Here is a 24,750-nt window from a genome sequence, read left to right as displayed (position 1 = left end):
TCTTTCTTAACACTGGGACAAAAATGATATGCGATTACGAGCATTGACTGCATATACAGGAAACGTTCTGATTTTGGGGTGGGGTGGGGGGGGGGGGTGTGTGCCGTGGTACAATAACAACACAGCTGGCTCAGCATCTGCAACGTGCTCGTCTCCTCTCGTTTGGTCCAGTCGGTCATCTCATGTAGTGCGTGATGGCTCGCAAGGTGTACAGCAGCGCCGCCTGCAGGCGAGCCTCCATCACGATGAGGTTGGCGTGGATCTGACGAACCAAACACACGCGTCATCGCAAGCCTCGCCTCAAGTTGTCCCTACACAGATCACGGGTGTCCAAACGTGTTTCCAGCAAGCACCACTTTTTGAATTTTATTTTGTTTTGTATGTTTCTCATAATATTATGGCATAAAAATAAAATGTTTTCTTCATATTACATGTCAAAAATATATTAGATTTCAACTCAATGCTACTTCCTCATAATATTCCGAGGTTATTACTTTTTTCTCTTAATATTTTGACTTTCTGCTCATAAAATTGCAGCTGTTTTTGTATTTTCCAACTACTTCTTGTAAATGTTCTTGTCTTTATTTTTGGGACTTTATTCCCATAATATAACTCCCCCCCCCACTAATTTTTTCTCATAATATTACGACTTAATTTACAAAAAAAATGTCTTCTTTATTTTCAAATAAAATGACATTATTTGTCCTCACAACAGTACAGGTTTATTCTTGTAAAGTTGTGACTTTTTTTCCCTCGTTAGAATATGACTTTTTTCACTTAATATTTGGACTTTATTCTTGTAAAATTACCGCTGTTTTTTTTTTTCCAATTTCTGCTGTTTTTATTTTTAAATTGTCCAACTATTTCAACTTTCTTCTCGTAAATTTATGAGTGTGAGTTTATTTCCATAACATTATAACTGTTTCCCCAAACTAATTTTACCCCAAATTACAATTTTGCTGTGTTTGTTCCTCATAATATTGTAACTAAAAAAAACCCTGTTTTTTTGAATATTTGAAATCTATGCTACTAAAATGAAACTAAATGAAAATTGTTTTCATTTAGTTTAGTCTCATAGAATTACGACTTTTTTCTCTTAGTATTTTGAATTTACTCTGTTTTTTTCCCCAATTCTGCTGTTTTTTTTTTATTCAACTTTCTTCTTGTAATTTATTATGACTTTATTCCCATAATATTAGAAACCTAATTTTCCAAAAATTGCAATTTTATTTTTTAGTTTTTTTCTCATAACATTACGACTTTAAAAGTATATTTAAAAAAAATATTTCAACTCTATGCTACTAAAATGACATTATTTTTCCTCAATATTCTCGTAAAATTGCAACTTTTTCCCCATTTCTGCTGGGGATTTTTTACATTTTCCAACTATTTCAACTTTCTTCTTGTAAATGTTGTTCTTGTTATTTATTATGACTTTATTACCATTATATTTTGACTTTATACCAACAATGTTGTAAATTTTTCCCGAGCAAATTTTCCAAATTTTATTTCTCATATTACAACATAAATATTTTCTTTAATATTTCAACTTCATGCTACTAAAATGACATTATTTTTCCTGATATTGTGAGTTTATTCTCGTAAATTTTCTTCTAACTATCGTTGACTTTAATTCACATAACTTTCCCCTACCTAATTTTCCAAAAACTACAACTTTTTCTTTTTTTTTGTTTCTCATATTACGACTTTTCAAAAAACAAGCCTTTTTTTTAATTTTTCAACTTAATGGTACTAAAATGTTATTTTTCCTCATAATATTCCGTTATTCTCATAACATTACAACTTTTTTTCTTAGATTACAACTTTGTCTTAATATTTGGACTTTATTCTTGCAAAATTACTGCTAATTTTCCCATTTTTGCTGTTTTTTTTCTTCTTTTTCAAGATTTCTTGTTAAAAATTCTATTTTTAGAAAGTGCCGCGGGCCAAAACAAAACAAAAAACAAAACAAAAAAACAGCCAAAGGGCCACAAATGTCCCCCGGGCGGTACTTTGTAGACCGCTGATAGAGCTAATGTTAAATCACACTTCCGGACATCTGCTTGTGCAACCCATTCCAAGTGGATGAAACCACAATTGGAAGTTGGAATTGAAAAGAAAGAGGTGATAGGTGTCCACACAGACGCCTGATGACTTTGCAGGTGCTCAGAATTGGAAATATGGTTCAACTGGTGATACTAATTAACAACTGATAACTCAGGGCGAAGTGTGTGTGTAGGCCTGTCACGATAACAAAAATTTTGCTTGTCGATAATTGTGCTATTAATTATCGACAATAATCGATAATTTCGAGCTTTTTCTTAGACCATATTATCATTAAGTTTATCATTCAATGATCACTGTGTCATGTCACATTTGAGCCACTAGATGGTACTCAAGTGCAGTGTTTCTGTAAGAGGCACAGAAAATGCTTAATGAAGCACTTACGAATCGCGGGGCGTCAACCACTTCACATACCCTGGTTATCGCGAGCTTGCACCTCCCGGCACTATACATTCACTTCACTGATCAAGCGCCCCAGAAAGCGCCAACCGCTGGGACAAATGCCCCACAGCACATCCACACTGGAACTGTGGCATTCGGCTTAGAAACTTTTGTGCTTTCATTCATATTAGCGTTTGCTTGCTAACTGCTAGCTTGCACTCTGTGTATTCAACCACTACGTCGCTAGCCTCCGGCTCCACGTACTGTGACAAAGACGCTGAACAGGTGACAGGAGGCTCACTCTTTCCCTTAATTTGACTATACAACCAATACGCTCAGACACAAGCAAAGCGGACCCTCTTGTCATCCAGCCTGTGGGCCACCGCAAGATGAGGAAATAGAACAGACATACGTACATGTCGCACATGTCAATTTATCCAGACGTCAAAATTATCGACCTCGTTTTTTTTCCCTCTATTGTTCCGATGAATCGTTTTATCGATTATCGTGACAGGCCTGTGTGTGTGTGTGTTGTGTGTATACCTTCTCCGAGTGTCTGAAGTGTCTCCAGAAAGCATGGTAGACGCGTGCAGTGATTTGCTCGGGGTAACAGGCCATGGTCTTGACAAACACCTTCAAAGAGCGCTCCAGCAACACGTTCACACTGCCGTAGTCGTAGTCGTCGTATCTGCGAGCGATAAGAGGACCGGGGGTTTAGTTAGCGGTGGTGGCAGGTGGGTCCACGGCGGAGTGTGGCTGACCGTATGCCGTAGAGGCAGTGGATGTAGTTCCACAGGGCTTTCCTCAAAGTGTGAGTGTCCACGCCCTCGTGCATGGCCATCCTGTGGTAGGTCAGGTTGCTCACCACCTGGAAACATCCACACGTTTATTTACACATCACCATGAGGAGTTGGGTTGGCTCCCTCCATATTAAAAAGGATTGTTCTGATTTTGACGTCGCCATCAGCAGTGTAGTACATCAAGAGTGACTCCACCCCCCCCCACCCCGGTCCTGCGAGTCCAGTTCTGGTCGGATTTCCGTGACGAGGAACGTAGTTCTGCTTAGTTGCTGGGTCATTTAAGTCAAGCGTTTGGCTTCTCCAAACAATATGCGTTCAAAAGAGTAAAACATTAGCGTCATAAAAACGCCTCCTCAAAAAGAATAAAAATCAGACCTCACAAATCGCTCGCCGTTATATTTGTTTCCCGCCATGTCCCTGAGCACTGTCGCCTCTCCATTCATGCGTATGTGATGAAGACGCTCGCATCTTCATCCACGACGGAGCACTGCGGCCATCTTGTATACGTGTGTTCCACAGAGAGGTGACAATGCGCAGGGACACGGCGGGAAACAAATATAACGCAGAGCGATTTGTGAGGTCAGGTTTTTTCGAGTAGGCATTTTTGTGATGCAAATGTATTACTCTTTTGAAGGCATATTGTTTTGAGAAGTCAAATTCTTCACTTAAGCAGACCTACGTTCCTCATCATGGAAATCAGATCTGAACTGGACTCGCGGGACCAAATGGGGGGGTAAGTCACTGTTGATATAGTCCACTGCTGATAGGGACGTCATACAACTTCATGTCAAAAAATCCAAACTATCCCTTTAACATGAGTTGGCTTTTGTAGTCCTGATTGCAGCCAGCAGGGGGCAGCAGCTCTGCACGTGTACTGACTCGCTTTGTGTTTTTGTTATTTTCCTCTTCAAAATCGTGTAATTTTGAATGACAGAATGACATTATGGCTGATTTTTCTGCCTGAGAGTGCTTTTAGATGGGGGTGAACAGCGACACATGTTTTCACGTCAGTCTCCGAAAGTCTCCTCACTAACTGTGTCACTAGTTGCTTTTTGGAAAGAAACAAAAAAAAAAGGAAAGAGTGTCTAGATGGGTCTAAATACTCGCTAAATTTAGCAACAAACTTTTTAAGGTGGCAACACTGATGCCTCCTGCTACATCTTCTGAGTGAAGGTGAACAGATAGCGCCAAACCTACTTTTAAATGAACGTACAATTAAATGAACGTAAGGCAAACACTGCATTTTGTATAATAACCATCAAATAAATACACATAATTCATATTATTATAATACAAAAATACAAAACAAAAACATGAAAAAATAATTGAAAATCATTATTTAAAATATGACAATTGTATTTAACCTTTGAACCATTAAGTTGAAAAAATTACAATTATTAATTTTTTAAATAACATTTTTAATTGGCATTTTTTAATGTATGGGGAACACCTTTTGTATAATAAACATCAAATAAATACTGTATAATACATTCAAAACAAAAACAAAACCTGAAAATCATGATTAAAAAATATGCCAATTTTAATTAAAATGTATTGTTAAAATGTTTTATGACAATTTTAATTGGAATTTTAAAAAATGAATGTATGGGAAACACCGTTTTGTATGATAAACAGTGAAATTAATAAATAAAATGAATGTTAATATAATGATAATAATAGAAGACAAAAATAAAGTGTAAATCTTGATTTAAAAATATATGATCATTTTTATAAAAATATACTTTTAATTTTTAAATTAAAATTTTTATGAGAATTTTAAAAATAATTTATGGTAAAGACAGAATTCTGTATAATAAACATCAAATTAATAAATATAACAAACATACAAATAAAAAACAAATAATTGAAAATCATTATTAAAAATATGACAATTGTAATTATTATTACTTTTTCATTATTAAATGTAAATTATTATTAATTTAAATAATTATTAAATTGTTTGAGATCTTTTTCTTAAAAAGTATTTGGATTTTATGTATGGGAAATGTATTATTATGTATGTATGGGAAACACTATTTTGTATAATCAACATCAAATATTTAAAATTAATAATATAATAAGACATAAAAAAACAAAATAAAGTCAGCGTAAATCTTAATTTTAAAATATATCAAAATTTTTATAAAAATACAATTGTTGCAATTTAAAAATGATAATTTTTAATTAGAATTTACAAGGAAAAAAAGACGACTGTATGGGAAAGCAAGCCTTTTTCTGACTTGTGTGGAAAAGGCCGCTGATAATCCCTTTAGGAAGAACTAGAAGTGATTTACAGGTATTTGATGCTCTTCCAGATGTTTGAGACTACCTGGAATTTCTCGTCCAGGAGCTGTCCCATGTCCGGCAGCAGTCTGTTGACCAGCGAGAAGCCGTGGTCCTCCCACGAGTAGTCCTGCACACGTCCAGCAAAGCGACATGAAGCATCACAGGGACTTCTAAGTCATCTGGAAGAATAAAAACAGCCCACAGTACCTGAGCTCTCATGGTGGGCGGGGCCTGCTCTCCTTTCGGGGCGAAGTCCTCGTATCTGAACTCGGGGTCCTCCACCAGATGCAGCAGCAGCTCCGGCGGCGCCCCTCGCACCGCCGCTGCAAAGAGGCCGGTGACGGGTGAGTGTGTGGGAAGTATGAAGAGAGCGCGCGTGAACGTACCTGTCGGGATGCTCTCGCTTCGCTCCCTCTCGAAGCGGGTCACCATCTCCTCCTGCGTGTACTCCTCTTCCTGCTGCTGCAGCTCCACCATCCTCTTCATCAGCACCTCCACCTCCATGGCGCCGTCCACCAGCTGCAGAAGAAGCGATGGAAGAGTAGATCATGTTTCTGTGCTTGCACGTGAAGCATAATCATCAGCCAATTAAAATCTGCACCTCTTGTCGGCTGTCCTCGTGGGCGGGGCTGTGGGGGCTGCCAGTCTGGTGTCCAGGCGAAGGTGGCTGGAAGGTGTGGCCCGCGTCGTGGTCCGGCTCCGGGTTGAGTCCGCAGCCCCACACGAAGGAGCAGAGCGAGTGGGCGTGCGCCATCAGGATGACGGCGTGAATGAGCTCGGCCAGTGACCAGCGAAGCTCGGCGCCGGGATACACCAGATCCTGCGGGACACATCGTTAGCCTCTCCCCATTTTGCACAGACTGCAATCAGGGAAAGCAAGCTCGCAGTGTCACCTGGATGTGCAGCTGGGTGATGAGCCAGGGTCTGTGCGCCAGCAGCTTGTTGAGGGGCTGCAAGCTGCGCAGTTTGGCAGGGGCGTGCTGCAGGCCCCTCAGCCAGCCCTCGTCTCCGCCGGACTCCAGGAAGCTGGCGCTGTGCTGCTGCACCACGTAGGAGCAATGGTGCCGGGCTGCCGCCTGGGGGATGAAAAATACAATTAAAAGGTCCCCCGTTATACAAAAGTGACATTTTAAATATGTGCTAACAGTAATGTCCTGAGAGCAGGGGTGTCCAATTTTTTTGTAGAAAGGCTTACAAAAAAAAAATAAATAAATAAATAAATAAAAAAGCAAAACTTTGTGTCAGATTTGTGTTATAGGTCAGTTCTCAACTGGTGGGTCGGGGAGCCATTCTAGGTGGGTCACAAATTACTGAGCCTTATTTTAGTCATCTTCCTCTTTGGTATAAAATTCATTATACAGTTATAAATGAAATATCTGATTTTGTGGCCTTATTTGGTGCATGTTTGAAATTAAATTTGAACGTATACATTATTTCTATGCATGGCAGTTATATTCTTCATTTCCTTGACAAAATGCCTGAACACATTCCTCTAAAATGCACTTTGGACATGTAATTATGTGTATCAATGTTTCAATATATGACCTATGCGATTAAAAAATAATAAATGCATTTGCTTGGTGAAAATAAACAAATTACAGAATAAATCATTATAAAAACGACAAATACAAGTGTACAAAATAATACAAATAAAAAATAAAAAGGCTCAAATAAAAGTAAAAAAAAAAAGGCTTAAATAAAAGTGTAAAAAAATGGAATAAAATAAACATGGTTTAAACAAAGTGGGTCGCAACTTAGTGACCATTGAAAAATGTGGGTCCCAGGTTGAGACCATTTAAGAACCTCTCTTATAGGTGACAAAGTGCATTATTTTGAACTCATTCAATACCAACCACGTAGTTATACGTTTTTAAAAACCCGACCACCCGATCCCAACAACGTATTAATACGTCTTTTACGTTTTTTTTGCGCAAGAGGCAAAAAGAGGTGATGACGCAACTCCCCACTAATGCATTTGGCTTCACAGCTATTGTATGGCATAAAATCGGCCACTAGGTGGCAGAACCGCATTGATAAGAGCTCGGCAGAGATCATGTGGACGGGAGAAACACACACGACAGGAAGGAGGAAGTGAGAGAGAGAGAAATTTTAACTCATGCACACACACACACTGTTCAGTTCCAAATGTGAAAATTGTAAATAGTTCATGGTGCTATATTTGTAAATAAATTGTTATTTTGATGTAAAACAACCCCTTGTTTGTGTTGTTTATGTTGGTATAGTTGTTTGGATATTTGAGCTCTCACAAAAGCAAAAAATATTTGTCTCAATGTGAAAGTTATGCTTCAAATGTAAGCTGTTTTGCTCCCTTTTCTAGTCGGGAACTGATATTTTCCTGAAACTTACCTATGTTCTACTGCTGATTACTAAAGAACGGAAAAAGGTAGAAACAAACTTTTTTTTCTGATGACAGACGAGTCAAATCTTTCTTTTGGTAGATTCCATGTTTATATAGCCATAGAACACAATATTCGGTATGTCTTGACAGATCAGTCAAAATAGTCTAAAATGGCGGCTACTGAAGGGTTGGAATTTTGAAAAATGGCTGGGATTGATTGAGTTTAATATAATTTTTATATTGAATTTCAATACTATATTCAATTTGTTTGCTCCAGAAGAGGTGCTCAATACGCTCGCTTTTCAAGTTCATCACACCATAAAGGAAAAACCGCCTTCCTCGGGCTTCTCTACACATCTTAAAATGCAGTTTGGAGCTCTGCCAATTGTCTGTCAGTCAGCTACAGATGTGGGAGCTCTAAGTTGGATCATTTCTTCGGCGCACAGGCTAACCCAGCATGATGTTGATGTTAAAATCTAAGTGTAAAGTTAGCACTTTAGCATCAGATAGCTATACTCGTGTTTGTGTCCTCCTGTCCCGCTCCTTCATGTTACTACGTTGTATGTGTTATATGGCGTCTATTATGTTGGACAAGTGCAGAGTAAAAAAAAATTTTTTTTAAGTGGCTTGAATACACTATAGCACTTCTTGGAGACACACACTCTCACTCGTTGGCGATAAAGCTAGCACACACGCACGCACACAAAACAGCGCTGCAAACACACTATTGTTGCACCTCCAAGATGCGATACTGCAAGATGTTCATGGCGTTTGCTCCTCACCATGACGGCGATGTAATGCCTCCAGTGACGGGGTAACGGGCCGTCCAGCTCCAGCAAGGCATGCTGGGTCCTCAGGAAGCAGCTGAGGTAGGCGGGGTGCAGCGCCATCACCATGGTGACGTGGTCCACGCGGCCCAGGGAAAGGAACGATTCAATCAGAATGTCCTCGTCGGGCCCTTCTTTCAGTATCTGAAAATAAAATACATGCTTAACCACTTCTTAAACATTTTTCTCTGCATTTTGACGTTTTGTCCTTCAAAACAAACACACACTAGTCACAGCATTTCTTTTCGCCGTGAGTCAAGCCGATGAAGCACTCCCACGCCGTCCTTTCGACGGAATAGGCGTGAAATCAGCATTTTCTGTCATCAGCTGACGCAACTCGACACTTCTCCGCTGTGACGCAACCGGCGCCGCAATATTGCAGCATGCGCGCTCCTCGTTAATCAGACACAAGCAAACATCGACTGCATCTTGCTCTCTTTGTTGGAGAAGTGACTCACATGTTTGGCAGGAATGAAGGCGCTGGGACCAGAGGCCAGGGCGCGAGGAACTTCAAGTCCTTGCTCCTGGCGGCGAGGACACACAAAGATGGGAGGTTACCGTCAAAGAAAAAGGTTGCTGGTTGGTCGTGAAGGGTTACGGCGTGGAGCAAGGAATATACACATGCCAATTCAGGAAAAACTGTTTCACTTTTGTTCACATATTTGACATTATACTTAGTTTTTCAGGGAATATTGAATGGATCACAATAAAAAAGGAAGTAAGGTTGATTCGCACACAAATTTGCCAATTTTTTGGACCAAAAAAAAAAAAAAAAATTCTTAATGTTTTTTCCTCCAAAAGTGGACATTTTTCCAGAGGAAACACATCTCATTTACCATAAAACGGTAACAATTTTAAAACACGGGCCAGACGTGTGTCAAAAATAGTCCCGTACTGGAACCGCCACAAAACACTGGGATCTACTGTACAAGGAAATGTGTAAATTAGAACATTTTGCTCTGGAGGAGGTCTGAATTTTAATCTGCTGTATTATAGAAGTTTTGTCTCCACTGTGGAACATTCTCACATTAAAAAGTGATGAAAAGCCACTTAAGCCCAAGAAACGCTACTAATCAAGTAGTCACTTCATGGAGTCCTGTGCTAAAATGGAATCAGTGTCAATATAAAGATTAAAACGTTGTCTGATGAAACCCCAGCGAGTTTTGCTGTCATACATGGAAGGATGAGATCAAATGACGAGAATATTTCTTTCTGAGGGGATTCAACCTACTACTGCTGGAGCAACTGCACTGTAACCCGAGAGTTGTTTCATAACAAGTCTGGGACGTTAAGAAAAATAAAATAAGCATATAATGCAATAAATAAAAATGGAAAACTCACCGGCATTGCCACACGGTGGAAATGAATCAGTAAATCCCTGCTTGATAGTCTCAGAACGAAAACAAACAGCTTTGTTTGCTCACAAATTACAAGAGGGGGCGTGGCTGAAACCCTAGTGGGCGTGCAAGTACCAGAGGGGGGCGTGTCTGCTTCCGGGTTGGGCGTGTCTCCGTGGCTTGTTTGTGCACACCTCAGATGACTCTTGCATCACCTCTTAGCACTTCGATGTCTGATGAAATAAGCAGCAATGGTCTGCACCTGAACCCCCTCATCGTGATCACTATCCACCAGCGTGACAGTCAAAACATGAATCCAAATGTTCGTGATAATAAGTGATAGGAATAAGCCAGGATGCTAAATGAACATAAAGCCGACTGTTGGACTCACCTGAGCAGCCCGCAGCAGCTCGGTCGCTCTCGCTCGCACCTCCGCTAACGGACACGACGACGAGAGCCGGAGCAGATGCAGGAGCGTTTCCTTGCCCAAGCGTGTCGAGCCGGGCCGGTCCAGCCCTAGACACACCAGAACCCCCTGGCTCAGCTCCTCCAGAGCGGCTACCCTCTCCTCCTCGTCCCTGCTGCACAGCCGCGCCAGGCTCTTCATGGTGGGGGCACCGCTGTCTGTATCGTCGGACTCGCATCGGAGGCGGCGAGTGTTGCCAGAGCGGGACACGGGGACCGGGGCGCCGTCTCCGTTGGGCCGGCAGGTGAAGCCGGTTTCGGTATGGCTGGCCATCTCTTGAGACGCTCGCTTCTGCTTGGAGTTGCGCTCGTTAGCTAGCCGCAGTTAGCCTCACCGTTACGTAGTTTATCTTGACCCCCGGCGTTGGTGGTGGAGATGTCCGCTGCTCGGCTCAGTTTACTGCGCAACCATCAATTCCGTAAATTATTAACACCGGCGGATAATGTTCACAGAAGCCGGATATTCGCCTTCTCATCCCGGGCGAATTGACAGCAGCCGAGCAAGTTGGCTAAGATAAGCTAGCCGCTGTTAGCACTGCTAATTTAGCAGATGGTCCAAACTTATTTACGCGAGGGAAAAGGCTCGCGGTCCGGTAAACTGAGCCGGGAACGAACACTTCAAAAGTGACACACAAGGAGGGGAGCAGGAACCGGGCTGACGAGGAGACACTCACAAATAAAGTTGGAAGTCGCCGGTTTCACTCAGCTGTCGCTTTCAAGCCTGTACTGTGACGTCACTATGACGTAGGCCGGTAGCTCCACACTGGCAAAGATGGTTGAGAATGACGTTCCAACTTTCAAGTGTTACATTCAAGGATTACTATTAGCTTAATTAAAACTAAAGACATTGTATGCGGACAGTCAAAAATTAAATAAGTAGTACAAGTATTCTTTAATGATGCAACACCTTTTATGAATTGAAATGCAAAAAAATAACAGGTAAGATTTTAATTGTGCAATACTTAAAAGAAAACAAATACAGATATAAAGCACATATACACAAAAAACACCTAACCTGAGTAAATGTAACTTGTGTTTTACCTCTGCCAGTCGTAAAGTTAATTCATTTTTGGGTTAAATTTAAAAAATGTAAGTATGAAATGGGAATGTTTTTAAGAACATTTGTCACGGGGTCCCTGGGGTCCTGCTAGACCTCCAAGTGTGCCTGTAAAAAAAAAAAAAAAAAAAAGCATCACAACTTTTGATGTACTTCCTGAATCACCTTTATTTAGGAAAATAAACAAACACCCTTATTATTAGACATATCTTATATTCATTTTCTTGTATTTTACATACAAGAAGAAGCGTTGATGTGGAGGGAAGAAGGGTCGACAGATAAAAAGCAAACAAGAGAAGACTGGGACCACCTCTGGCTTTTTTTTTTCCACTGTTTCCCTATGAGGGAAGACTTATTAACAAACGCACACGCCGGCTGTGGAGGATGACCATCACTCTCAGTCTCCATGGCAACCGGCGCTTTGTTTCCCAGGAGGCCGAGGGTGGACGAGGACAAACTGAGGAGGAGTGAGAGGTGGTCTTTGAGGCTACAAACAGGTCAGCATACACACATACATACATTCCTCTTCATATAAGAAGTAAATGGTGTGTGTAGGTGAGTGCGTCTTTATTGAGCGAGTCCTCAGACGATTTTGTTCTCCAACAAAGCAATCCTCTTGGACATATTCTCTAGTGAGACATGAGTTAAGGACAACAAGAGGAGAGAAGATAAAAAAAAAAATGCAACCTGTGTCACCTCTTGTAAAGGATATTTTTCCTGGTAAGCGCCTGCAGAGCTTCTTCTACTTTCTTTTGGAACTTAACCAGGGAGTCGCACTCACATGGGTCCTCCTCTGTCGGGACAGGAAAGGATAAAAGGTGAGATTTGCCAGCGTAAGTGTCTGTGTGTGTTAAATGGGGGCATTTCACCTTGACAGATGTTAATTTGCAGCTTCTTGGCGATCTGCGTCATCGCTTTGAAGTCGGCGGTGTAGAAGTAGTGCTCCCCGGTGGGCTCCGAGGCGATCTCCTTCAGCTCGTCCTCCACAGCATTGCCTACGCCCACGGCGTACATCTTGAAGCCTGCGACACACGCACACCTTAAAATCTGAGTATACCACACAAGAGCTCAGGTTGAGCGAGCCTGAAAGGATTAACTGCATGTTCAGTGTTTTCCCACAGGACTATAACCTGTCTGTGGCTGTGGGTTGCATTGTGAGGTAGATGGCGTCATTGGTATATTATAGGTAATTGGCCAATTGCCATGTGCATGTGATTTTTATGGACGCTGTGGGAGACAAAGTGAGCAAAAAACATGAAAATATGTTGAGAAACACAAATCAACCTCCTTCTGTCGCAGCTTTGTGTTTCTTTTTATTAAGTCACAAGCAAGACAGAGCCGCTAGTGAGTGCTTTTAGTGCTGGGAGGGCTTGGAGGGGACAGCAGGACCTGCTGCTCGTTGAGAAGAGGGACACATGCTTTTATATTAGTCTCCAAAAGTGTCCAATACAACCAGAAAAAGTTGATAGGTTTGTTGCTAGTCACCTTTTAATGTGGCTAAGTACGCATGAAGTGTGTTAAGAAGCAGAGTTGGGATGCCATCTTCAGTACAGGCCAGCTACATTCACAGACGGTCCCATTATAATGTGTTTATGGACGGGAGCCAACAGGTAGTGCCACATTTATTTGTGGCAGTCCACTGTATGGGGGAAACAGGCATTTTGCTTTCCCTCCGGCTTTTATTGCGACACTCATTCCCTAAGGAGGAGGAGCCTTAACAAGGGGTGTTAAGAGAAGAACAACATACACAGTGGTGAATGTCTTTACACTTGTACGACAGCTAAAGATGTATGAGGACCATCTTGTTTTAACATGTTAATATTAACAGCAATTAACTTATTTTTACACGTAATAAATGATAAAATGTTATTTCAACCATTATGCCACTAGCTGCCCTCATGCTTACCCATCTCCTTGGCCTTCCTGGCGGCGTCCCCGATGTAGTCCTGGCTGCGGCCATCCGTGAAGACGATGCCCACCTTGGAGACCCCGGGCCGGGCCCCGTGACCCACGCTGAAGCTTTTGTCGGTCAAGTAGCGGAGGGCTTGTCCCGTCATGGTCCCCCTCTCCATGTAGGCCATCTTCTTCACCGCCTCCTTCAGGTCCCGCTTGTTGTTGTGGCGGCCCAGAGGGAACTCCTGCGGAGACGAAAAGGAGGCGGAGAGACCATATTTAAGAGAAGAAGTTCAGCCATTTTCGACTGAAAATCCTTTTTTTTTTTTTTTTTTGGAAAGCTACAATAGACTTGGATTGTTGGATTGAAGTGTGTAATAGCTACACAGTACAGAGTTGCAGGTACCTGTCTGACCAAGCTGGAGTACTGCACCAGTCCAACGTGAGCTTTGGTGTCTGACACATCCAGTTTGTCGACAATCTGGTTGATCCACTTCTTGACCAGCTCAAAGTTCTCCGGACGCACACTCTTGGAGCCGTCAATCAGGAAGACCACATCTGTGGCCGAGTTGCTGCAAGCTGGTGACACACACACACACACACACGCACGCACATTACCCTTGTGGCTGATGTGCCCTGCTCGGATCATCACACACTCACCACTGCAGCTGCGACCATCGTCCATGAGGGTAAAGCCTTCTTTGCAGGCACACTTGTACGATCCGGGGGAGCTGACGCATACCTGCTGGCAGTCATGATCCCCAGTGGCACACAAGTCCGACACTGTGTGTTTGTGTGTGGAGTTTCAGTGCATACACACACACACACACACAAGCACACAGAAGAGGGAAGAGGGGAATTGGGGGTTAGAAGAAACATATAATAACTATGTCAGTGTGAGAATGGGAAGCTTGAATTTTAATGATCCACTGTGACCCCGCTGCCAGCAAAGTGAGCTATAAAAACAAACAAACAAACAAAAAAAAGATGCTTGAATCCAGTGGATCCTTAAAACAAAGGAAATTGCAAATAAACCAACTACTTTACTAGCTTGGGGGTGTCCAAACTTTTTCCCACTACAGCCACATCCTGAAAAAGATGCACTTTCATATTTTAGAAAAAACTGCATCTCGCTTTGTAATATAGGTGAAAAAGCATGTTACTAGTATGAATTTAGCTTTTTCTCCCTATTTTTGCCGGGGGTTTTTTTGCAAACATTTCAACTTTATGCTTCTTCAATCTTTGTGAATTTTCTTCTTGTAATATTATGACTTTACTCCCATAATATTTTGACTTTATTCCCACAATTGTCACGCTTTGCTTGTCGCTTTGCTGCCGCCTGTCTGCCATTTGTCTGCAGTGCACCTCAGCCGTCGTGGGCGGAGACGCCGGAGCGCACCTGCGGACAAACAGCAATCTGGACTCCTCTTAAGCAAGGCAGTAGCACCCGATCCTTGCCAGATTGTACTCCTTGACTTCCTGTTCCTTGCTCCCGCTCAGTCCAGCTCCACTACCCTTACCCTGCTTTCTGGCTCATTAGCTTTGCTTGCATTTACCTGCTCTGTACGACCTTAGTGTGTTCCTGTTGGTTTGCCTTCAGTGTTTATTGTTGTTACTTGTAGTTTTTTACCTGACAGCCTTTTGCTGTCAGTGTTATGTGTTTCTTACCCGTAGTGGATTTTCCTTTGTTTGTACTTTGCCTGTTTGGACACTTTTTGTTATTAAGCTTTATTTTGTATTTCGAAGTTGCCCTAGTCTTGCGTTGGGATCCTATTTTTCTTGCTGTGGCATCCGCCACTCCTGACAACAATATTCTAATTTTTTCCCACAACCTGATTTTCCAAAAATAACAGTTTTATTTTGTGTCTCTCATTACACCATTACGCTTTTTGTTTTTAATATAACTATATTTTTAATTTAACTCTGTGCTAGTAAAACATTATTTTTCCTCATATTACAACTTGATTCTCGTAAAAGTGCCCCTCCCCCCACCCGCCCCCAACTATTTCAACTCTTTCCTTGTACATTTTATTCTCGTAATTATGTCTTGCTTCATTTTCGTAACGTAACTTGTTCCCGCAACCTAATTTACCAAAAATGACAACTTTGGGGTTTTTTTTCATGATTTTACAACTTTTAAAAAGTAACATCTTTAATATTTCAACTTTATGCTACTAACAAGGGAAAGGCTTCTTGAGACGTCATCTGTACTTCTGTGAAGACGGTGTCGGACGTTTCGCTCCTCATCCGAAGAGCTTCGTCAGCGAACTAATGGAAACTAGTTCGCTTTAGTTCGCTGACGAAGCTCTTCGGATGAGGAGCGAAACGTCCAACACCTTCTTCACAGAAGTACAGATGACGTCTCAAGAAGCCTTTCCCTCGATGGACAACTCCTGTACGACTGAGAGCCTACACAGACTTTATGCTACTAAAATGACATTAGAAATGTATTACTTTTTCTTGCTAGGGTTCAACATTTTCTGTTAATATTTTGACTAAAACTACTGCAGATTTCTTTATTTTTGCTGGGTTTTTTAAAATTTTCTTGTTAAAGTATATTTTTAGATTATGTTGCAGGCCAGTAAAAAAACAGGCGCAGGCCACATTTTGGACACCCTGTACTAGTTTGTCCTCAGACATATCTGCAGGACGCTCTGACACCAGAGCCGAGGGGGTTATGAATTAGAGGTGTAATAATGATGGCTACTAATGGACCGCTGTGCAGCAGTGAATTTCATTGCAAGACGTTGCTCCTGTCCCCAAACCCTCATGCACTCTTTAATTACCTGTGAGCCGATGAACTAAAGGCCAGAAAGTGAAGGAGCAATGCATTGCAATGACATAAAAAAAACAAACCAAAACTTACCCTCTTTTCAAGGTGGAGCAGCATGAAGCTCCACAAAGAAGAAAAAGCTAACGGTGATGATACCATGAGCAACCAAAATCATCATCTTACCGCAGAAGGCCTCCTGGAATTTCTTGGTCAGTTTCTCGATGACGCTGTAGCTCTCCACGTAGTCCACGTGATCGTCCAGGGGCTCGCTGGCCATCTGCTTCAGCGTGCTCATGTCCACACGGCCCACGCCGATGGCAAAGATCTCGATGCCGGCGTCCCGGGCGCGCTGGGCGACGTCCTTGACATTGTCCTGGGGACGCCCGTCAGTCACGATGATGGCCACCTGCCATTTGACATACAGTAAAGCGTATAGCATTAAAGTCTGACTGTCAACATACAACCATTACTGTCGACATTCGAAATGTTGGACATTGGATAATGGGGGCGTGTATGACCTTGCTGATGTCAGGAGATTTGACCCTGGCACCTTCGCTCTCACTGAAAGCCACGTTGAGTGCAAACTGGATGGCCAGGCCTGTCATGGTGCCTGTAGACAGAGGCTCCACTTTGGTCACGGCCTTGATGAGCCCCGCCTTGGTGCGGTGAGTCTTCAAAGACACCTGAGGAACAAAAGGTGCATTTAAAAAAAAAAAAAAAAAAAAAAAAAAATCAAAACAAAAAGGGCAGAGGGAAATGAGGCTGGACGAACTTGGATGGGCCACAATACCTCGTTCTTGACCCGGCTGGCGTAGTTGACCACGCCCACGCGGGTGGCGTTGGGCCCCACATCCAGGCCCTCGATGACCTTGGCGAGGAAGACCTTAACCTGCTCAAACTCGGAGGGGCGGACACTGCGGCTGCTGTCCACGATGAACACCAGGTCTGTGGGACGGGTCTTGCACAGACCCGCCGCTACACGTAGGGGGCGACATGGAGGCCACTTGTTATGTAAGCACACCTTAACAGTGAGCATGAAGGTGATGGAGGACAGTGGGAGGAGCTACAAGGCTTACCAGAATGTACTTCAGTTAATTTAAACAAAATTAGAGAATTTTTTGAAAAATAAACTGGCATTAAAAGCGAGGGAGATATGTCTCTTTTCATAACCTTTAAAAGGAAACAACAGGATGACGGCGCTACCCAACACACCTTATAATAAAATAAATTGAAAATGATACAATAAAATACAAAAATTCATACATATATACTAATTTAAAAATAAATATAAAATACAAATGTAGAAATACAGTACTGTATATTATGAATGAAAAACAAAATACAAATTTAACAATAAATATAACAAGTTTAAAAATGAAAATACTAAAACTATAACATTAAGTGTAAGACAAACGGGGATGATGGAGCTACCTGACAAACCATATAATATAAAATAAGATCCGTATAATAACTGTATAACAATAAAATTAATTTTAAATAACTGAAATATAAAACGCAAATGTAAAACTAAATGCAATACATACTTCAAATTAAATCTAGAATAATCAATTTTGAATAGTATAAAATAATACAAAACTAAAACTTCCAAATGTAACTTCTTCCAAATGTAGTCATTTGTGAAACATCACCGATCTCCCTTCTCACCCTTCACCTCTGTCCCTCCCTCTAGCTTTTACTGTACGCTCCGCTACACCACCGCCCACACTACACTACTTTGCACACACACACACACACACACACACACGTCCTCATCACTCGGCACTCCAGCTGCATCCCCAAACATACACACATTTCAGCATTTAAGAAACACAGCAAAAGTTCCTCTCCCTCCGCTTCTGTGATGAAATACTCACAAAGCATCATTTGTGTCCTTTTCTGAAGCAATAGTTTGATATGTTGCCGCTTTAAAGGTATATTTTCTATGTTCTGTCTTCCAGTCGCGTGTTCCACCTTTTTTAGAACAACCTTTAACTAGCTTGGTAGATCTTTGGAAGTGCATCCATCCTGCTACTCACCCATGGCGGCGGCCGTGCGGAGGTCGACGGTGGCCTGGGCGCCCGTGAGGCCGAGCATCAGGACCAGGATCAGCGGTGGCGTGAGCGTCATGGTGGCGGCAAAGGAGGAAGGGAGGGCGACGGCCAAGTACACTGAAGCCAGCAGAAGGAAGGGAGACCGTACAGGACTAAGGGAGTTCCTGGTGAGGGGGACGGCCACAGAGTGAGACTGAGGGACTCTGAGCTGCAGGTTATCAATGCAAGTGCTTCACATACACTCTGCCCACTGACACCCCCGCCAACACACACACACCCTCTTTAGTTAACAGTGTTTGTGCCTTACAGAGGGAAATACCTGCCCTGGGAGGACCTAAACGGTGGTTAAGGAAAGACAAACACCTAGGATGGACAGGTATGTGTGTGTGTATGAGAGAGAGTACAGTATGTGTGTGTCTGACTGGGGGTACAGGAGTGGCTGGGGTTTCGGTGCAGCACCAGCTCAGATTCGACCAAATAAACACCAACATAAATTCCTCTTTTCTCTGCACGCTCCCAAACACACTTTTTGACGGAAGTTGGAGGAGAGAAGCGGCACAGACCGCCACTGTGTGCTGTCACCAGCCTACACTTTGGCACGTGTGTGTTTTAAAACTTCACTATACTAAAACATGCACTCTCAGGGCACTTCATTAGGTACACCTGCAATATTTAATGAGCTGTAGAATTTGAATGAGAGTTTTTCATGACCATTAGTGGCGCCCCCTATGGGTTGTGTTGAAAATGCTTTAGACATGCTGGCATACACTCCTGAACAAAATTTTATGACCCAACTTAAAAATGGCAAAAATGTACATTTTGCACTGTTGGATCCTAAGGAAGTCCTAAGTACAGCTTCAAAATGCAAAAAGTAGACATGGGAGTGAGACAAAAATATTTAGAGGAAGCAATTTATTGCAAACAAGCATTAAAGTGAAATATGCTTTTAATCAGCTGATCAAATGTTTAAGACCACAGCTAAAAAAAAACGAACAGCCAATGGGATCCTCCGGCTCAGGGCCGGTGACATTTTTCGATCTACCACTTGGCTTTTTTGTTCCATAACTCTCAGGATGTTTGAAGAAGGTTAAAATGACCGTCTTGCTGCTTCCAACCTCAGCAGCAATGGTGCGCTGCAAGAGGCCTTTCTTATCCAGCTCATCAATCCCACCGCGTTCAAAGACAGAAAGCCTTTTTGCCTTTGCAATCAAGATATCATGGCAGTGTGAATACCTCACACTAAATCACATTCAATCCACATTTTTGCCAACATTTTGGCTTTTAATGGCTGTGATCTTAAACTTTTGATCAGCCTATTTCACTTTAATGCTTCTTTGCAATAAATTACTCAGTGACTTATGGACAATTAAGTTGCCAAATAAGAAAGATGTTTGCTTGATGTTTTTCTAGCAATCTTTCTCAAATTTTATGCAGATGTGTCAGTCACTTCAAAGTGTGTACAAATTTTGTGGAAATTCAACAAAACACCCCAAAGTTACAGTGGCCGTTTTGTAGAGCTGTGAAATTACAAGTCAGCTCAACTTATGGAGGTTAACAACAGCGCCACCGTGTGGTGTATTTGTCATAAAAGTAACAGCACAGTAGGGGTGCACGTTTTGGCACATTTCCACCCTTTTGTGTGCAGCGCTTCAGGAGTAGAAGAGTTACACTCACTATGTGTCATATTTTCTTAGCTCATTTCGATGGTACAGGTGTACCTAATAGTGTTTTCTTTTCATCTTTCACCTGGCACAAACACACAAACACAAAAATCGAAGCACAAATCTCACGAAACAGTTCTGGTCGGGTGGCGGGTTGGCGGTCGTCAGCGGGGCCCCTGAAGGCGCAAACACGGTAAAAACACTTTCATCAATACACATCTAACATGTCTCAATAGGGGTTACACACACATGAAACAGAGATCCCTCTTTTTACCTAAAAACATCCCACCCCACCCAAGCATGCATGCATGCATGCCCCTAACCCCTCCTTCCTTACACACACACACACACACACACACACACACACACACACACACACACCACCCCAACAAGCCGCAATTGAGAATGCAAGACTGGGAGGTGGGAGAAGAGGGCCTCTACAGTAAGTGGACTGACTGATTTCCTACTCAAGTGAACATACAGTAAAATCAACATTTGTGTGTGTGTGTGTGTGTGTGTGTGTGTGTTACCGACGGGCCCGACATGAAACATCCATGGAGGTGTTATTCCTGGAAAAGGTGCCATCTCAGGGACGACCCTGTTTGGCTCAGAAGGGAGACACAACATATGTTTGCACACGTACGTACAGCACATAAACACACACATAAAAGTTACATTATGTAACCTGGGTAGCGCGCGCACACATACGTGCAGCAAGACGAGCAGCATCCCTCAGAACGCTTTCCATGAAATAACACGTGCGCAAGCACCTGGAATGCGCCCTAATGCAGAAAAACACACGCAATAATGCAGTAAAAGTGGGCCAGCAAATGAAGAAACTTTTAATCAACGGCTGATTTCCCTCGGGAATAATGGCAGAATTATTCTTAGAGAGAGAAGCCAATTTGGCATTTTTGGCCCTTTGAATAAATCTGCTTACTTTTCACTGCAACTGATGTGTGACAATTTCTTCATTGCGGGGTGGGAGGTGTTAATGGAATAATACATTCAGGCTGTACTCTTTTCCAGTATTTAGCCAAAATGGCTGCCATGCCGGCTTAAATCGCTGTGTTTTGCTACAAAAACACTTACTTTTAATTCCACACTGGTTACAAGGTCAGAGTGACGGTCTATTATTTTTTAAAACAAACCCACCTACCCAAAAAAATCTTTTTTTCTACTCATTAAGAGTGCATTTTTTTGTACAAAATCCTATTAAAATGCTGGAGGAAATACTTTTACATAATTTAAAGCAACCCAAGTACATATGCAGATATGTTTTTTATATTTACAGAAAAAGAAAAACAGCTTGCATCTTAGCTGTGTGTTATCGGTGACAAAGTGCATTCTGAACTTTTTCTCCTTACTTCATACATTTTTGCTGTTTTTTTTAAATTTCTTTTACAAATAGTCATCCCTTGTTTGTAGCTTTTAACTGGTTCCAGAACTAACCACGATAAGTGAATTTCTGTGAAGTAGGATTCAGTATTAGTAAATGCAACATTTTCATAGTTAGAGCATAGAAAACCAGTTTATGAATTTGTAAATACAATCTTTAACATTATTAGAGCCCTGTAGACATGAAATAACACCCCTATAGTCACCTTTACACTCCCATTATTCTTTGTTTACATCACATTGCTCAACTAATTTGCAGGCTATAGGATCACTGCAGGGACACAAGAGACGGCCAAGGTTTTAACCATTAGAAAGGTAGCAAGCCAACTAGTTAGCCTCCAATTTATTTACTGTATTCTAAACTTAAGAAAGGGTTTAAATCGGAGTGGGGAAGAAGGACAAAAAAGCCAAAACCCTTGTGTCAATTATGCAAAGTGGACAGTAAGATCATCTCGCCCCCCCCCCCCCCCATAGATTGCAGTCCTGCGGACACACTGATATATCACCCAATAGCATGCAGACACCGGCCAAGGTTAAGAAAAGTGAAAAATAAATCAATACAAATGTCTGTATGTGTGTGTTGGCAGTTTGTATGTTGTGACCAAATTTAATAAATAAGACTTTCATCTAATCCTACAAACAACAACCAGAATCCTGGCAAGCTGACATGATTGTGTTTGGTGGGTAGAAGGAAAAAGCATATAAACACCACTGGCTTATTTCTCCTCCTTCATAATCCTATACAAAGATGTAGTAGAATTGTTGCTTAACCGAAAAAAAACAAAATATGGAAACTTACTCCCGTAAGTCACCCTCCTTGGCTTGCACAGAGTGTCACCACATTCAGCATCCAGAGAACATCAAACATAATAATACTGTACTGCCAGACGCGTAGTACATGCAAACAAGCCTGTAAACCAACTCACACTGCATGCATTAAGACCACATGCTGAATGTTTTTATCCCGCTATATAGTCTGCGCTTTGTATTTCTTTCCATAAAAGCACATCTGTGTTTTTTTCATTTGCAGCATACCGACTCCCACCACATGTCTATTTGTCGTTTATTTCTGGAAAACAAGGCCCTCAGCTTTGTTCCACATTGGACATTATTACCTCTGATGGCGTGTATCAACAACATTGGCCTCTACAGTGCCAACAAGCTCCATCATTCCAAGTACCGTACGTGTGTGTGTGTGTGTGTGTGTGTGTGTGTGTGTGTGTGTAGCGATGCTGCTTTAGGAAAAGCCTCTTTGACCACAACCATAAATATTGAAACAAGTTTCCCTTTCTTCAAATCTCAGAGTCAATATTGACATAGCGGGATCAGGGAGGACTGAAGCATCCCATGCACCCCCCCCCCACACACACACATACATTCTATACACTCTCTGTTCACACTAGAGGAAGTCTCAGAACACTTAATTGCAGATTGCTCAGTGTCCAACCCAGCACACACATGGTGAGCGGCACATATGCACATTGACTTGACGTTAAGTCCGTTAAGTAAAACCCGAGACTGGGCAGAGTGTGAATAGCGCTCTCACACTCGGGCGGCCTTAGAAACTTAAATAAAAAAAAATAAAAAAAAAAAAACCTGAAGAAAAAAAAAATGAAGTCGTAGAGTGTTTCTCCCGCGCTCCTCCTGCCAACAGCAACAGCCCGTCGAGCCAGTGAGCAGGAAGAAGGGAGCTTCATTAAAAGTGCAGCAAAGTTACATAACTGACAGTTCTCCACACACACGTTACTAAACACATTCCATCATCCTACTCATCCATCAATCCTCTCCTCCCATGGCAACATCGTCTCACCTTCTCATCAAACACTATATGAACTTCAACAACAAAATACCTGCTTCCATTATGAAGTGTGCAAGAAAAAAAAAAACGAAAAACGAGAACCCTTCAGTTTCCAAGCTCGGGGAACAAGCCTGCAGGCTGAGCTCCATGCTGGGAGCAGCAAACATTAGTATGCGAGACACCTCATCATCATCTTCCACCACAGCTCATGTCAAACTGTCACTGAGCAAACAAATAGCACCCTCTAGCAGCAAGAAGACAGTATGGAACCATCCACAACAATCCAGACTATTGGAGAATTCTAAGGGAACCAGCCCGCAACCTCCTGAAGCACCTGATAAACGCTGATAGGAATAGAAGATGCATTTATTGCAGCCTTTCTAGATGTAGCCAAACAAAAACACTCATAAGATATAATATCTACTATTATAGCAAGCCACACAGACACACACACAGTCAAAAGTGTATAGGGGAGAAGTCACAGTGGAAGTGGCTGTGAACCTCTCGTGGGCTGTCATATTCCATCTTTACACCAGAGGGCACCAGAGGGCTGCACGGACTGGCCTGCAAGGGCGCCACCTTAGTCGCAGCGCTCTCTGCTCTGAGGTGGGAAGGCTGCAGGGTGGACACAGGTGGGAGGACGGTTGCACCGCCTCCGACGTGGGTCAGGGCGTGCGAGGGCAAAGGGTCTGCGCGTTGGAAGCACATGGGCAGGTTTGCAGAGGAAGACGGTGCTTGGAGGTCACGGGCCGCCGCCGCCGCCGCAAAGCTGGCGGGGTAGGTCAGAGGGCGCTGGCTGCACTGGTGCGCCATTGGCTGGGCGTACACATTAGCCCATGGGTAGGACTTGTAGGCCGCCATGCCACCTGGATGCAAACACCCATTTTAGATGATGAAAATTATCACATGATAGCAAAGGAACATTCCTGCAAGTTTCATGTACAGTACGTATTTCACAAAAGTACATTTTTCAGAAACCAGGGACAACATTACAGAAATCAAACCTGCTATTCAAGCTGCACATTGACTTGTCTTAAGTATATCCAGTATTATCATACTGTAATAAAGTTAGTTCTACTCCCTGTTGTCAGATATTGTTTGGTTTAACACTTCCAAATAACTAAGCTGTATCATAAGCTCAAAGAATAAAAGTGTGGTGTTGCAGCCCTCCTAATTTGAATGGCCGGGAGGCAAAACTCAAAACACCAAACATCTTTGGAATACTCAACTGTGCTGGACTTGGCTGCATTGTTATAATCAGAGCCGCAGTGGCTACTCACCGTGTTGGCCAGTGGCCTGAAGGAGAATCTGGCCCCCATTTTGGGACTGCACATAAGTGTGGCCCCCAGTAGTGTAGGTAATCCCACATGTGGAGCTCCCTGTGGGGCCGAAAGCAATGTAGGATGTGGAGGTAGAATCGGGAGGATTGGGGGTGAGGTAAGGGGAGGGGGTAAGGAAGGCCAAGCCGGGCAAAGACGTCTGGGCTTGGTGCTGCTGCGGGGCCTGGCTGAGGGGGTAGGTGGTCTGTAGTTGGAAGGATAGAGAGTTGTTCTGCTGGCTCGGCAGGAGGAAGTCCAGCTTGTCCCCAAAGTCAAACAGA

General features: G+C 42.5%; 3 protein-coding genes across 6 annotated transcripts in view; all 3 read right to left on the bottom strand.

Moving 5' to 3' along the window:
* Window positions 1-36: 36 nt before the first annotated feature.
* sesn2 (sestrin 2) lies at window positions 37-11,249 on the bottom strand. Of its 3 annotated transcripts, XM_054763289.1 has the most exons (11): window positions 10,446-11,249; window positions 9,176-9,241; window positions 8,673-8,861; window positions 6,425-6,607; window positions 6,133-6,351; window positions 5,918-6,050; window positions 5,739-5,854; window positions 5,575-5,658; window positions 3,207-3,313; window positions 2,989-3,133; window positions 37-262 (listed from the first exon to the last, which is right to left on the bottom strand). In XM_054763289.1, the coding sequence occupies exons 1-11, from the start codon at window positions 10,791-10,793 to the stop codon at window positions 176-178; spliced, it is 1,677 nt and encodes a 558-aa protein (XP_054619264.1). In that variant the 5' UTR covers window positions 10,794-11,249; the 3' UTR covers window positions 37-175. The 3 variants fall into 3 exon arrangements, with proteins under 3 accessions (XP_054619264.1, XP_054619263.1, XP_054619266.1); XM_054763288.1 differs by having other exon boundaries at window positions 5,739-6,050; XM_054763291.1 differs by lacking the exon at window positions 10,446-11,249 and adding an exon at window positions 10,059-10,416 and having other exon boundaries at window positions 5,739-6,050.
* Window positions 11,250-11,726: 477 nt separating this feature from the next.
* matn1 (matrilin 1) lies at window positions 11,727-21,778 on the bottom strand. Of its 2 annotated transcripts, XM_054763293.1 has the most exons (11): window positions 20,485-21,193; window positions 18,279-18,457; window positions 17,033-17,217; window positions 16,761-16,925; window positions 16,426-16,648; window positions 14,130-14,252; window positions 13,876-14,048; window positions 13,483-13,714; window positions 12,446-12,598; window positions 12,289-12,369; window positions 11,727-12,208 (listed from the first exon to the last, which is right to left on the bottom strand). In XM_054763293.1, exons 1-11 carry the CDS (start codon window positions 20,508-20,510, stop codon window positions 12,159-12,161), a joined length of 1,590 nt encoding a protein of 529 aa, XP_054619268.1. In that variant the 5' UTR covers window positions 20,511-21,193; the 3' UTR covers window positions 11,727-12,158. The 2 variants fall into 2 exon arrangements, with proteins under 2 accessions (XP_054619268.1, XP_054619267.1); XM_054763292.1 differs by having other exon boundaries at window positions 13,876-14,252; window positions 20,485-21,778.
* Window positions 21,779-23,336: 1,558 nt separating this feature from the next.
* LOC129172960 (homeobox protein unc-4 homolog) overlaps window positions 23,337-24,750 on the bottom strand; it is a 7,192-nt gene continuing 5,778 nt past the window's right edge. The window contains exons 8-9 of the mRNA XM_054763287.1: window positions 24,431-24,750; window positions 23,337-24,016 (exon numbers count right to left, since the gene is read on the bottom strand). The exon at window positions 24,431-24,750 is cut by the window's right edge and continues 3 nt beyond it. Of these exons, the coding sequence (XP_054619262.1) occupies window positions 23,607-24,016; window positions 24,431-24,750 (730 nt within the window). The 3' untranslated portion in view covers window positions 23,337-23,606. The remainder of the gene's footprint in view (window positions 24,017-24,430) is intronic.

The sequence above is a fragment of the Dunckerocampus dactyliophorus genome, chromosome 20, assembly GCF_027744805.1.
Source record: "Dunckerocampus dactyliophorus isolate RoL2022-P2 chromosome 20, RoL_Ddac_1.1, whole genome shotgun sequence".
Taxonomy (NCBI): Eukaryota; Metazoa; Chordata; class Actinopteri; order Syngnathiformes; family Syngnathidae; genus Dunckerocampus; species Dunckerocampus dactyliophorus.
Note: the sequence above shows the minus strand (reverse complement) of the source record. Positions and strands in the feature narration are given on the sequence as shown.